At 44.9% G+C, this 15,502-nt stretch overlaps 1 protein-coding gene across 5 annotated transcripts; it reads right to left on the bottom strand.

The window, feature by feature from the left end:
- Positions 1-10,042: 10,042 nt before the first annotated feature.
- Positions 10,043-13,944, bottom strand: LOC133919844 (membrane-anchored ubiquitin-fold protein 3). 5 transcript variants are annotated; one of them, XM_062364381.1, is made up of 3 exons: positions 13,414-13,887; positions 11,555-11,725; positions 10,043-10,496 (listed from the first exon to the last, which is right to left on the bottom strand). In XM_062364381.1, exons 1-3 carry the CDS (start codon positions 13,544-13,546, stop codon positions 10,441-10,443), a joined length of 360 nt encoding a protein of 119 aa, XP_062220365.1. In that variant the 5' UTR covers positions 13,547-13,887; the 3' UTR covers positions 10,043-10,440. The 5 variants fall into 5 exon arrangements, with proteins under 5 accessions (XP_062220365.1, XP_062220363.1, XP_062220366.1 ...); XM_062364379.1 differs by having other exon boundaries at positions 11,552-11,725; positions 13,414-13,868; XM_062364382.1 differs by having other exon boundaries at positions 11,555-11,722; positions 13,414-13,842.
- Positions 13,945-15,502: the final 1,558 nt, after the last annotated feature.

Genomic DNA, 15,502 nt, shown 5'->3' with positions numbered 1-15,502 from the left:
GAATAGGCGAAATCTAAAAATTCTGCAAACTTAAAACAGCAGATTAGAAAAGTGAGGATAATCCGAACTTTTGAGGAAGTTTGAACTGGAGCTAAAACTGAGATAACGAGTGACAAGTTTATGGGTTACCAAGCATCAGTAGATGTATAACAACTTATAAGACCAAATACCTGTAGCTCAAACTTTGCAACGAGATAAATCGGGTATTGTAAGACCCGCGTTGCCGGGATCTCCTGTGCCTCCTGTATCAGTCCCTGGATTACGTAGCTGATACGCACAGTACAACAGTTGTAGTATCATAGTCAAATTTCGTACAATACATTAACGTACAGTGTACTTTAAGTTACAAACCATATTGTCCCTTACAAATATGGCCTAGCGGCCTTTATGAAAAGCACAGCGGAAAAGGACCCAAGCCACAAGCAGCGAGGGTGCGAACACGGCACTTAGACTACTCTTCGTCTCCGGCTTTGCCCCCGACAAAGTTGGCATTATCTTCTTCATCTGAATGACAACAAGAGTGAGTACAAAAGGTACTCAGCAAGCCCTATACTACTTTCAAGGGTTTGATAGATGCATAATGAAGTATTTCAAGGATAAGGCTTTACGGAATAGTTTTAGCGTAAAGCAATTTATGCAGGTATTCAGTTGTATCATCAATGATTAACTTTAAAACCGTTTTAATAGTTCAAAACCAGTAACAAGTTTTATCTGGGAGTTTTCGGTCCTGGGAGGGGCTATACCTCACTCCTCAGTCCCTTTTTATCACATCTGGTGCACACCTAGTACCACACAGCCTCTGGTGATATCGAGTCAGGAAACATCACCATACAGACATCTAGTCCACCCACTCACTCATCAAGACACACGCACCCTGAGTCTAGTCAACGCGATTGCTGCTTTCGCATGTCCATAACCGTGGACACGGCTATTCGAATAGTTTTACACTCTGCAGAGGTTGTACAATTTTACCCACGCGATATGCTCAGCCTCCCACTGTTGCATGCAGGGGAGCGAATCATAGCGAGACCCTCCATAACACCTTTCCTGCCGGGCTTTTCCACGAGACACGCCCAAGTACCAGAGCTGCATGCTTCCGAAGGCCAGCATCCCTTTTTAAGCCTTGGCCGGTACTAGAAACCTCCAAGCATGCGGGACAGGATAGTACTTGCCTGCTCGTTGCTCTCAGCCTCCTGGTATGATGTCCGACCCAGTCCAGTGAAAGGAAAGTCAAGTCCTGCCCATACAGGACGCATGGTTGTACGTAGTGGCTAGGCTAGACGGGCCGCAATGACTCGGTCCTTAAGCGGCCGGGGTGGGCATCTCCTAGCACGAGTATTCCCACAATACCACATGCCCCCAAGAGCATCCCCTCCCACAGAGGACTACTCTACCTGCCCCCGCCAAAACAGTTTTCACCCGTTTTCACACATCTCCCATCATATCCCACACACCATCAAGGATCTCACATCTATCACAGAATTCATATCCATCAAGATTCATGGCATGACTTTAATACTGGACAATGGTAATTTGTCACCTCCGAGGAGATGCAGTTTAAAAGCGATGCCTCTGAGGAGACGTATTCAATCCTAAGCATGCTAGATATCAAGACGTCTTCCATCGTCAATATAGATAACAATAGGTAATCCTAGGGTGATATGTATTCTGGGTGAAGTTAGTTATGGCATGGCGAGTGTTGATAGGATTAACTACTACAAACAATTGCAAAAGCATAATACATAGCACATGTAGTAGTATTCCCAGTTTTAGTTGAGCATGTAGATTATTGAAAAACATAGGTTCAATATGATCAAGGAAAATAGGACTTGCCTTCTCCAGAGTTCTCCTCTTGATTTTGGTCAAAGTCAGGATCCTCTTCAGCCTGAATAATCCCAGCACAGATCTCGCAAAACAAGTGTTCTTGTTCCCGCTCTTGCTCCTCTGTAATTCACAACTACGATCAACACGGCTAAACTAAGAAGAACCGATTAATACCAATTGAAAAGCCAAACAAGCCCTAACAGACAACACAAGTTGGCCAATGAGTAGATCTTGATTTTTAAGGAATTTTGGCGAAGGAAACGCCGAAATCGGAGCCAGAACGGAGAAGTTACGGCTCCTGGAAGATTTAACTCAGGAAAATATGAAAAAGACACTATTCATAGGTGGGGCCCACATGAACAGTAGCAGGCCCACTTGGGCTCCACCCGGGCCTGGATGGGCCGGGCCTGGGCCTAGGCTGGGCTCGGATTACAGTAATGGGCTACACAGTGCAGCCCACACAGTATTTGGGCTGGCTGCTGAACGGGCTACGGGAGCTGGGCCGGCCTGCTGAGGCCTGGCCTGCTGGCGGTTGGCTGCTTGGGCCGAGCTAGCGGTGCACGGGCCGAGACGGCCGTTGGGCCGAGCCGAGGCCGGTCTGGCCAAGCCAGGCCACGGCCCGTTGGTCGGTTTGGCGTGCGCGCGGGCGTGCGAGCGCGCCTATGCGAGCGAACGACGGAGAGGGAGAAATTCGGCCGGCGGCGAGCAATCCTACGGCGGTGCGCACCAGAGAGTTCGTTGGAAAAGTGTTTCGGCCAAAGCTTCACGACGACGAAGGCACGCCGGCCAACCTTGAGAACTGGCGGACTCGGCAGGGGGCACCTCGACGGCAGCCGGTGGCGGAAACGATGCCAGTTCGTCGCCGGAGGGGGAACAAGGCGCGGAGAGAAACGGGCGGCACCTCCCCTATACGGGAAAGGGGCCAACCTGCAAGAAAAAGAGGCCTGGAGCCTCTTTAACACACGGCACGATGGCCGGCGACCACACTACTCACACGCACGCCAGCGGCGACCAGACGCGGTGGCCGAACCACAAACGCGTCAGCGTGCGGCTATCAGCCAAATTGGCGCATGGGGTGGCGTACTAGCTAGTCTAGGGACTCTAGGGAGGCTAGGGGGCTCACCAGTGAGGTCGGACGGTGGCAAGCGGCGGCTGTGGTCGGCGGTGGGGACGACGAATGACGGCGGCTCGGGCTTCGCGCGAAGGCAGCTCCCGTCGAGCTTTCCGGGCCAACGGACGGTGGCGCGCGGGCAGCATCGGCTTAAGGTCCTCCTCGGCAGCTCGTCGGCGGTGGTGTATGGTCGACGGCGAGCAGTGGCGAGGCGAGAAACGGGGCGGCGGTGGCGGAAGTGGTGAAATGGGTAAGGAGGGAGTGCCGGCCTGCTATTTATAGCTGGGAGGGGAGGCGGCACTAAGGCGAGGGCGAGGGACGCGCGAGCGGGCGCGGGTGTCCATCGCGGGTCGACGGAGGCGAGGTGGAGCGCAACGAGGCGTGCGACGCGGCGGCGGTGGCCTGTGGCCGGCCGACGCGCGGCAGGCTACCGCAAGCACGCGTACTGCGGCGACAACGCAGTGGCCGGGGCAGGGGCAGAGAGAAGGGAGAGGCATGGGCTCGGGGCAGAGCTGTCCTGTGAAGAGCGGCGGTCGGCGACGTGGCCTGCAGCGCTGGCGGGGAGAGAAGGGAGGGGGGAGAGTTAAGAGGGGTGTGGCGCGGGTGGATGGGTGACACACGACATCGGTGGACGGCCTGGAGCGAACACGCGCGCGGGCACGCCCGGCGCGCTGGCGCGCGGCCGAGTGGGCCGGGAAGGCAATGGCGGCCCATGCGGGGAAGGAAGCGGCCGAACGGGCCGGCAGCTAGCCTGGGCTAAAAAAAAGAAGAAGAAAGAAAGAAGACCAGTTGGGCCGGATAAAAAGAGAGGGGAAAAAGGAAACCGGCCCACTGAGAATTTGGAGGAGAAAAAAAGAAAGAGAGAAAAAAGAGAAAGAGAATCAAACATATCTTTGGAATAATTCAAATTGGAAATTTGAATTTGGAACTTGACTTTGGATTAAGATCAACTTCAATTATTTATTTGGAGTTGATTTAATCTGGATCTCTGAGCTTGGAGATAATTTGATTTAAGCTGATCAGAGTCTAAGAGTAGGTTTGAGTTGAGAGACATTTACTTCAAACCTCCACACAAAGAATCATAAAATCCAATAACGCATGACAGTCACCCTAACGCAGTGATCTTTGCTAGAATTTGCACTGGTAAACTTTGGAACAACTAGTCAACTCCATACCTCCAACATGTGTGAAGGTGTATGTACTGGCATACATACACATCCCTGTACATGTACTAGCTTACTTAATTATCCTCAAAAAGTTTTAATTTAGAGATAATTCTGTAATTATACAATATGCTAAACACAGGGTGTTACAGGTATAAACCCTAGAATTCTATTCAAACGAAAGATTATAAACAAATACTAAAAATTGAACAAAGTTGACACAAGAATTTGTTTACCGAAATTCGGTCACTCCACAAAGAAGTGCCTACGTCTCCGTTGAGGAGCTCACAAAGAGCCGGGTCTTTTCTAACCCTATCCTCACTAAAGTGACCACAAAGATCGAGCTTCGGGTTTCTTACTCAACTTGTCGGGGTGATACAAACTTCCCGAGGCTCACCACAAACTTGGGAGCTCAACGGGCAACGCCTTGCCGTCTAGGTGGACGAACCACCAAGAGTAAAGAACTTGAAACCACCGACTTAACGAAGAAACGAGTGCTCAAAAGATGGCTTTGTACTTCACTAGCACTCTTGCTTAAATTCACTCAACCCTAGCAAAGATCTCAACAAGAATCACAAAAGGGGAGTGAAAATGAGATTTTAATGTGCTAGAAGCCTTTTGTCTCAAAGCTGGTCGGAATTAAAGGGCTCAGGTGCTGTTTCATTGAAGGGTGTGGGGTTTTTATACTCCACACTCAAAAACTAGCCGTTATGCTTTGAAAAGTGCAAACCCTCCGCACAAGCTCGGAACCTCCGCACTTGTGCGGACCCTCCGCAGAAAAGTGCGGATCTTCTGCAATTAGCCGAGAACTCACTAAAGTGCGGATCCTCCGTACAAAAGTGCGGACCTTCCGCATTTTTTTGAAACAAAGGTTTTAGGGCTAACTTTCTATGACTCTCATGGGTTTGCTTGGACTTTTGAGCACTGTCTCTGTACAAGCAAGTAGATTTTATGTCCCCCTTTATAGTATGGTATTCTAAACTCAAATATAAAGCATAAAAGAATTTAAAAAGCATAGGAGCCAAGTCGCTTTCCTTTATCTATTTTTGGGGGGTTCACAACGCGTCACATTTCTTATTTGATGGAACTAACACCTTTCCATAACTCATAAAACTCATTAGTTCTTTAATTATTTTGTTATTATCACCAAAATCCACTTGGGGACCTAGATGCACTTTCGAGCACGTGCTCTTGTAGTGTTCGTTGAACCTTTTCCTGTATGGCTGGTGGAACGTCGAGGCATTGGTGGCATAAAATCATCGTCGTCTTGAGGTATCATGGTATGAGCACGTGCTCTTGTAGTGTTCGTTGAACCTTCTCTTGTATGGCTAGTGGAATGTCGAGGCATTGGTGGCATGAAATCATCATCATCGTCGTCGTCTTGAGGTATCACGGTACGAACACGTGCTCTTGTATTGTTCGTTGAACCTTCTCCTATATGGCTGGTGGAACGTCGAGGTATTGGTGGCATAAATCATCGTCGTCGTCGTCTTGAGGTATCACGGTATGAGCACGTGCTCTTGTAGTGTTCATTGAATCTTCTCCTGTACGGCTGGTGGAACATCGAGGCATTGGTGGCATGAAATCATCATCAGCTCTTGTACCCCTTAGGTTCGCTAATCTTCGTCGTCTTCTACGCGAACCAGGTATCACACCCCCGTCGAAGAGTATATGCATTGCCAAGAAGTGTGGGATTTCTTTGTTGATTAACTCTGCGTCTTCTGGGAACACCTAAAGCAGAAGAGGGGTATTCGAATCAATAGCAATAAGATAAGTATGGTGATCAAATAGAAATTGACGAACCTGTATGTGGGATGCATACTGGTCGGGCAACATCGTCATCCTTCTTTGCCTCATACAGAAACCCAGCACAGAAGGATGGTCGGCTAGTTCGCACACCCTGAGGTATATTTAGCGGCGCTCATGCAAGAGGGCCCTAAGGTCGTCGGTTGTTACATATAGAAGTGGAACGGTGAACGCAGAATATGACGGTCTTGCATTCAATTTAGATACAACTTAGATTAGGTTGCTCTCTTTGAAGGGATCATCCTTCCCTCCATACACAACCTGCAAGGAGGCAATTAATGCTATATCGATCGTTGTATGTATTCATGGAAAGCCAGTACTAGAATTTCCCGTCATATAGTTATTGATCTTTCACTGTAACTTTTTTGCTCTGCACCAAAGCACAAATCGTTGGTTATTTAATAAACATTAAACATGTATGAAATATGGTAAATGATATATACAAATGCTTAATAAGTTACTCATAAATAAGTTATGTGTCCTAATTAGTTGACAAAGATTATGTAAATTAAATGTAATTACTTGAACACTGAAGTGTATGGTATAGTACAAATGAGTACATAATATAGTAAATAACACATAGTACAGATGAGTACACAAAATAGATGAGTACACAATATGTTGCACTGGCTCATTAACGACACCGACGCCGCAAGCAATCCACAGGAGTGTAAGCGTCTGGCGGGTGTGTGACCCTCATCCCAGTGGCCTGAGCTGGCCTCTGCCACGTGTGCCCTTGGTCCTCATCTTCATCGTTGTGCTGTGTTCCAACTCCACCGAATGTGTATACAGAACCGCTACCTCGGCCCTGTATGTACCACGATGTAGGATCGTCATACGGGAGTGTGCCTGCCGGTAGTACGTGCTCTGATGGAGTCCGAGTCTTAGCTTCCTAGTACCACTGTGAACCCCCAGGTGCATCGGGATATTGAGGGTATTAGCCGCTCAGTAGCTCGGTGAAGCTGCCCGCTTGCAATACATCAGCCCAGTCAAATATGAATGTATGAGTTCTAAAGGTGCCAAGTTTTTCTCCTTAGCTGCCTTGTGAGGCTTATGATGTTGTTTTACTTGCATATAACTATGACACTTAGAATCTTTAACCATGTAAATATTTGGAATTAAACTCATGCTAAAAAGTCAAGATCTACTCTATTACATGTTCTTCAACTACACGATCTTTCCTGATCTAAACTTTATATCAACTCTATTTTTGCGTTTCGTTGTTTTTTCTCTTTTTGTTATGAACTATGTGGTGTAAAATTCTATATTGGCTTTAAATAAAAAAAACGAGTAAATCTAGTTTAAAAAAACAGTGAGTGAGGTGAACCAAGCAATGTTACGGAGAATTTAGAGGGCGTGGAAAAGATGGCACGAAACTGTACTGTCATCGCGTTCGTGCATCGGGCACGTCCAAAGATCGTGTTCCGATTCGGTGATCGCTTGGTTGCAGCCGCAACCTCAGGATCCCCGCGGCCACGGCCTCCTCTCCCACTCGTGGAACACAAGCGAGGGCGCGGATGCGTCGATCGGCCGGCTCGCGGGCGAGGAAGCGGAACGAGAGGAGCGGTGGTACAGCACAACAGCTCGTGGCAACAGCAATCTGTGCAGAGCAGCAGGACGTCCAGTACAGGAAGGCGTCAGCTACTCCATCCCTCACGCCCAGCAGCAGGCTGGTAGCAGCTTCATGCACAGCAACAACCGCTCCTCTCCTCAGCTGTTCATTTGCTCCTCTCGATCTGGGCTCAAGATTTGCGAGGGGCTATCTATGATTCTTAGATCCGCAAGGGCAAGCAAGAACCAAGATGATTGGGGATCGAAGGGGACGGCCAGAGGGTAACGGCGGGCGGCAGTCGGACGGTGCGGCCGGGAGGCGGCGAGAGGCAGGCGACCATCGGCGCGGTCGAGCGGACGGCGGCAAGCGGCGGTGGGAGTCGGCTTGGGCGGTGGCTAGGGCAGCGGCTCAGTCGAGCGGGTGGCACTGGCCTCTCGAGTATTCTGGATGGGTTCGTCCTGGTCGACGGCGATGGCGTTCGAAGTCGTGGCCGAGTTGGCCATTGCCGACTCGGTTATTTCTCTTTATTACACTCTCCCTTTAGGTTGCCGTTTCGATATAGGTTAGAACGGGAAAGAAAAATGATGCGATCACTGAAATTTAATTCTAACCATCTATCTTTCATTCAGTTTCTATTTTAACCCTTTATTCATTTCTTTTTCTCTATCTCATCTCTTTTTTCAGTTGCCAAACGCCACCTAAAAGAATTGGTTCCCGTATTCTTCCACTTACTAGATGGCTATAAGACAGAAGAAAAACATTTAACCTAGAATTTAAAACTCACCAGATTCAAAGAGCTTAGAATACTTTTACACATACATTCCTCAAGCTCCCAAGTTTACTTCCCATCCTAACTGATTCATTCAGAGGACCCTTGTATACTTAGTAGTCTTCCTTCTCAAGATTCATTCTTAAGAGTTTCAAATGCGTACTAGGCCACACTTCACAATCAAATCTTATCTATTTAAATTGGTTTAAGGTCTATCTTATGCTCAAGTCTTTCAGGTATTTTCTTAACATAGAAATATGAAAAAAAATTATATATTTCATTCGTCAATTCTAGCAACTCGAGGTAATAAGCCAAACTTACTACTCAGGTTGTAACCAAGAAAGGACCATTGTACCTTGAGCTATGTTCACCAAAGGTATCAAACTGCACAAAACCTTTGGTTGGCGACGGTCTAAGGAGAAAATGGTCGCCATCGAAAATTCTTTTTCCCATCTTCGGACACCTGTATAATTGTTCTGTCGGCTCTGAGCATCCAATAGTTTCTGACGTATCTAATGTATTTTCTTCGACGAATGTTGAACCAAATTTGGATCACATAGTGATCTCTCTCTGACATAATCCCATCACAAAGGGGAAACGCACATTTGGCCATACAGGACCTCAAAAGAGGCTATCCGAATACTAACTTGGTAGTTATTATTATATGCAAACTCTGCCAAGGCTAGAGGATTCTCCCTGTTGCTCTTATAAAAGAGAATATAGACACGGAGCACATCTTCCAAGATCTAAATAATTCGCTTTGATTGACCATCCATCTTGAAAAACCATGTTAAGAGGAAGTTTTGAGTCCAAGACACTCTGCAAGCTCTATCAAAACTAGAACACAAACTTGGAGTCCTGTTCTGAAACAATCGATTTTGGCACACTACACAACCTCCCTACTTCTCTAATGCGCAAGGGAGTCAAAACACATGCCAAACTGGTTATCTTCATTGGGATGAAATACGCAAACTTGGTAACCTGTCCACCGCAACCCAAATAACATTTTTGTCTCAAGACGAATGAGCTAGTCAGCCACATGGACTACCATATAACAACTCTAATTTCACTCTGGAACCTCTAGCGGCTGCAATAGACTTACAAAACACTTAAGCTCGGCCTTAAGCTGATGACAGACACCACCAACTATCTCAAGGCTGGCATCAACCTCCTATCTTCTCTTTATCCTGTGGTAATATTGCATCAGGATACCAACATTTACATCAATCTACTATGACACAATGACGCCTTTTGAAACGCACAGCTTACTATCACCAGCTTACTATCACCAGGATTGAGCTAGGAATAATCACCTTTCAAACCCGTCTTCTGATTGGCCTTTATCTCCATATAATATGCATATGTATACATACGACAACGAAACTTAAAAGCCATTCCCATAACATCGTAATGATCACTAATTTAAGGTTTATAAGAAAGCATGAATAATGCTTATGAGATGGTATCATTGCAACATGATGTATATACGCAGATGACATCATACCCAATAAATGAATACACTATATATTCTGAAATAAATCATAAATGACATCCAGCAGGCATACTTCATCTCATGATATCAATCTCTACAATAGTATTGATAAAAATCAGCACAAGCATAAGTGCATCTTAAATGAATAAAACATCGACCACCGAATAGTACCAGAAGTGGGTACCAGCCTGAACTAAGTTATGCATCTTAATAAGATGTATTTCATTTTAATTAAAAGAAGTTGCTAAACAGACGTTTAGTCCCTTTAACAATACGTAACCACACCTCAGAGTCATGCCTTTTCTCCCCCTTGTTTCCTTTTCCATGACAGCATAAATAGTGCTCCTTTTACAAGTTACATATATCTGAGTACAATATTTCTGTTACATGAGACAAAACAACGGAGCTAAAAAGAATCGATATAAAGTCAACTTAGAAAAAAGAAAAAGAAAAAGAAAAGTATTTCACGTTTTGACATTACAATTTGTACAAAAGGAAGCATCCAATCCTCAACTCCCGCTCGTTACAGCATAACGATCACAATGCATCCTCGAGAAATCTTCATTCCAAGGCATACTTGCGGGTATTTTGTATATATATTTCTAGGATTTGAATGGCTTCAAGAATTGGATGTCAAAATGAATTCACACTCGTGTGAACACAACAAAGCATATACAAAATCCTAGAACTACACAAATTGTACAGCATCAAGCAGCCATCTTATCACAGTATGGTGCATCCACATCTGTTCTGCTTGGGGGAATTGGCCAGCTGCTTCTCTGAAAAAGGATAAATGAACAGCACGTTAGAAGTAGGCTTAGAAGTGTATTCAAAATTGCACAATAACTTTCGCCATTACAGTCAAGATCATATAAAACCACAAATAGTAATCCTTCGGTATGTATATCTATCAGTGACCATGTATCACATAATCGTAAAAACATTCTGTCGCATCAACTAAAATATTTTCCAAAAATATGTATATAAAACAAACTTGTTCATGTAGGTACTAGTACCATCTTAGCAATCTTAAGTACCTCGAGATTTGTGAATGTACACTGGAAATGGTTCGAAGATGAGACCGTGGTTTCAATTTTTGAAAGTTTGCAGCGCTAGGCACATTTAGTGTTGGTGATAGTCATTTACCCACATGTACAAGTGAGAAAACCATTGTCATATATAAGTACTGGTACTATCTTAGCAATCTTAAGTACCTCGAGATTTGTGAATGTACACTGTAAATGGTTCGAAGATGGGACCATGGCTTCAATTTTTTAAAGTTTGCATCCCTAGGCACATCTAGTGGTGGTGATAGTTATGTACCCACATGTACAGGTGAGAAACCATTGTCATATATAAGCAGCTCAGCTAACTTGACAATTTGAATATGGGTATTTGACCGGCAACATATTGCCATTAACTACAACTACTAAAACTGAAGGTTTAAATGCCCCATGGAATAACTCAGGTTGCAGCATTTAGATCACATAGATAGAAAACCCAGCGATAGCTCAATTGTTAGAGCCTCCAGTTGAGAAGCCGCACACCCGGGCTCGAACCTAGGTGTTTGCACGTCGTGTGAGTACCTCCTAAAGGGTTCGCTACTCCGCTCTCTCTTAAGACAAAGCCAAGAGGACATCTTCTCCCTGTGGTCGAGTTTTTTGTAGATCAGAGATCCAAACCTATATGTGTTCACTATCATAAGAATGACAGGCTGTAAACATGAGCGTGGATCATAGCGAACACTTTTAATTGAATATAGGAAAATAGAATTTTAAGACATTCATAAAAAAAGAAAACAATATGAACAAAAGGCTGAAATTGTCGGCAATACCACTGTTCTTATCAGCTTGTGGAGGTCGTACTACCACATGCATTGTAATTACACTTCCTGGGACCTCTCCTACTGGAACACGAGACTCAGCAAGTGTCCGGTTATTCTCCAGTATCCTTCCAGCATTGATAAGCTTCAAGTCATTGACAGTTTTTGGAGCTATATCCTTATCTGCTATCAGAAATGAAAAGACCAAATTTCATCTAACAAAGTAATCACCCAAGGGTCTCAGAGATAGAAAATACAAAATGCTGTTGCGCTATTTCTAGTTTGTAATGCAACTGAGAGCTTGATGAAACAGAATAGATGCAAACACCCACAAAAGGATGACAGGCAGAATTTTTGCCGTTGTTTAGGTTGGTGGTGGTTTGCATACTTGTGTTTGGCTCATGCAGGCATGTGCAAGAACACATTGTGTATCCGGCAAACGCAGGCACAAGTACCAATATTGCTTCCAGATGTTGATTCAGCTGGAAAAAGGTTTCGATTTTACTTGATTAGTTCTTGGCTCTCAGGCAAGAGCACCTCCTGCAAGTATCTCGTCCAGTCATACTAAGGGAAGTTCCTTCGCCAAGTGGGAGAACCAGAGAACTGCCATTGCTGACATATCCGTTCTCAATATTCAGATATGCCCTTCTACTCACAAAATCATTCTTCAATACTTTTGGTCCGATTTAAACAGATTATTCATATGTACAAGAGCAACTCATTTTCTGAAGATGCTCCAAAAACTTCTGCAGACAGATAAAAGATTCTCTGATAGCTGTTTAAATGACTTCTGCTGCTTACACATTCTTTTATCAGTAACTTTCATGTACCACATGACAAGTATGGTCCTGGCTGATCGATATGCTTAAAAGTGAGCTAACATCCAAATCAATTCTCTGTGCTATAATATTTAGTAAAACCCAAGGTTTAATTCATAAACAACACATCAGACTGTTAAGAGTTCAGATCTAATTATTTTCCCTCATCTAAAAATATAAACAAATCACATGATAGGTCAAATTAATAGCCAGAATGTGTATCTATGGTGAAAGGCCCAGCTATTGAAATTATGCAAAGGACCTCAGCTTGCAAATTGTGCTAGCAGAGCTCCCTTGATGAAATGCAAGAGAGTAAATAGGCACTCAAAAGGCAGATAACAGTTATTAATCTGGCCTTGCAGCATTTTCTTTGCATCTCTTGCAGGAAGCAAAATAAGAGACCTTGTTTGGCCATACACACCTACGATTTGTAACTCAAACCAGCCCAATTGTTAACAAAAATGCTCTATTTTGGCCTTCTGCCACAAAGTTGACAACATCTTTTTTTTCATCGATATTGGTCGCAGCTGAGAAATTTATATTAGCATATAGTACCAAGGGAAACTATAAATTGACCGATTATATGGCAACACCAGTTCTAGGGTTCTGCTGAAGCTGATAAACGAATATTGCATAGCAAGTTATAGGAACTGCTGAAGCTAATAAACAAATATTGCATAGCCAGTTCAAGGATACTGCTGAAGCTAACAAACGAATACGTCATAGCCAGTTCAAGGGCATTGCTGAAGCTAAGAAAAGAATTAAACAATCATTTTCGCGCTACTCAATTGGCCATGCATATCCACCCAGAAAACAACAACAAATCAAGCAAAACCATGGGCAACAGGAGGTAGCAAAACGACTACTATACACGAGCACAAGGCAACCACCACAAGAGAAAGAAATATATGATACAAGAAACTCACCGCGAATACCACTGCGTCTCTAGTCTAGAATTACAAAAGCGCATATCTCTTGTCATCAGCAAATCAAACAACCGGATCAGGACGGCACAAGCACGTACGCTACCGAATCGATAGGAATCGGCTCCCTCACCTTGCGGCCACCGAGCGAGGATGAACTCCTTGAGCGCGGAGACGGTGGTGGAAGGGTCGTACTTGCTGGGCCCGATGTCCGTGCCGTCGAACAGCCGGAACCTGACCTCGATCGGCTCCTTCCCGCCGGCCATCTCCTCCCCGCCAGATCGCCGCCGGCCACACGCCCCACCTCCTCCTCCCAAGGTCCACGAAACCACGGATCAGAATTCCATAGCACCAAATATATCCCAAGAACTCCACAGAAACACGCGCAAGGTGGGATTTTGGCGAAGAATTCTTGCTTCCGCGTGGGGTGAAAACGAGGGGACGGCGACTCGGTGGGGGAGGAGAGGGGGGAGAGAGGGAGAAGAGATGAAAGAAAGATAGGGTAGTGAGCTTCCTCCTCTCGTAGTATTGACAGATACGCCCAAGCAGAAGTTTTTAATTGCGTTTTTCGCATCGAGCCATGGTGATGGATTGTGAAAGTGAGAGGCGAGGCCGGAGCGGAGCGGGGAATCAATCATTGGAATTCGACGTCGGCGATGGCTTCTATCACGGCCAGATTGGCTGCCCCCGGGTCTCGTCGGCGTCTTCTTCCCTGTTCCGTTCTGCTATGCTCCATAGCAGTAGTCATTGTTTTCGGCATCTCTTTTTTTCATTTGTGGTAGAAGTAAACATGTTCAAAAAAAAATACAGATCACAATCCAATGATCCAAATAGATGCATTGCATTGGGAGAAAGGATTTTTAGACTTGGAATCAAATCTCTTCTGCTTCTTGTCTATGCTGGTTGGGATTGCAGACTGTGTGTTTATTCGTCTTATGTTGACCCAAAATAAGATACTTGAAAGATGAAATGATGAGAAATTGAAGCAATATGCATCTTTCTTTATTAGAATGAAATAGTCGTCCTTGTCACAGGACAACTGGTGTAAAACTTTGTATGGAGTACCAGACGCAACTCTTTTTATCGCCAGAACCGGGGGCGACGTGTCTCCTGATCCGGATGCTTCATGCTTAAGCCAAGGGCCAATCGACATCTGCATTCCACTCGAAGATTATGATTACCTGGCCTGCGATGATTGGCTATTATTCTTGGCAACTAACACAATTGGAGTGTGGGCATTTGATGATCACACGATGTACTTATACACCAACCATAACAGCTCAACATATATTCCGTTCAGTTTTTCTGGGCAATCATCAACAGAGTCGCAGACGCATGCAAATGTGTAATAGTAAAAAAGAACACGGCATCCAGATTAACTCGAAGGCGGAAAGTTCAATAGCGATCCATGTTTTGCAAAGCATTTAATTTAATTATTGCATCTTGCTCAGGCTGTCAAAAAATTTCAGAACCAGCACTGTCATATGTGACCATGAATTAGGATAAGCTGTTTGAATACTGCAAGTGAATTCCATTTCTAGGACTGAAAAGCTAGCTTGGCTAGACCAGATAAACATCAGCCAAAAGGAAGATTATGACGTGCTACCACACTCGTAAAATAAATAACTAAACGGCATACAGAAGCTGGTGCTGGTCAGATATGATCCGATTCTAAACAAGGGACATTATGAGGACAGCTAAGACATGATAATTGTATAGAACACAAATTATTGGCAACGTCCTCCTAGCCTGATGGAACTGATGAATCCTACACTTGTCACCCCAACTATTTTTTGAGCTGAATCACGCGTTTGCTACCAAACAGTAGTAGTGAAGGAAATAAATTGGTCGTTACTTGTTACAGCTTACAGATTCGTTCATCTTTTTTAATAGCATATTTAAGCGGAGACTCGGAGTGTAGGACAAATTGGCATTGCATTGCTCAGCTCTGATTGTGAACTACAATTTGCAACATATCAATATAAGCTATCGGACTTCAATTCCGATAGTTTCGGAGCTGTTTTTTAGTGTCAGAGACCACCGAACTGTCGTATTCGTATAATGGAACTAGCTCCAGATTCCGTGGTACTGCTTTCGCCTCTGCAAACAATGGCACTGCTTTCGCCTCCGCTCTGCCCTGTGACGCCACAGAGGTCCCTGAGGTCTCCACATTCATCTCCGTTAGGGATGGAAACACGGTTAGGTTTTGGTATGACACATGT

This window comes from Phragmites australis, chromosome 5 (genome assembly GCF_958298935.1).
Source record: "Phragmites australis chromosome 5, lpPhrAust1.1, whole genome shotgun sequence".
NCBI lineage: Eukaryota > Viridiplantae > Streptophyta > Magnoliopsida > Poales > Poaceae > Phragmites > Phragmites australis.
The sequence above is the reverse complement of the archived record's forward strand: the minus strand, read 5'-3'. Positions and strand labels throughout refer to the sequence as shown.

Excerpts from the sequence above, each read along its gene's own strand:
- LOC133919844 (XM_062364378.1), bottom strand. The coding sequence starts at position 13,854 with ATGCGAAAAACGCAATTAAAAACTTCTGCTTGGGCGTATCTGTCAATA. Across the intron at positions 10,497-13,413 it reads CCTCGCTCGGTGGCCGCAAG|AGAAGCAGCTGGCCAATTCC; the intron begins GTGAGGGAGCCG and ends ATCCTTTTTCAG.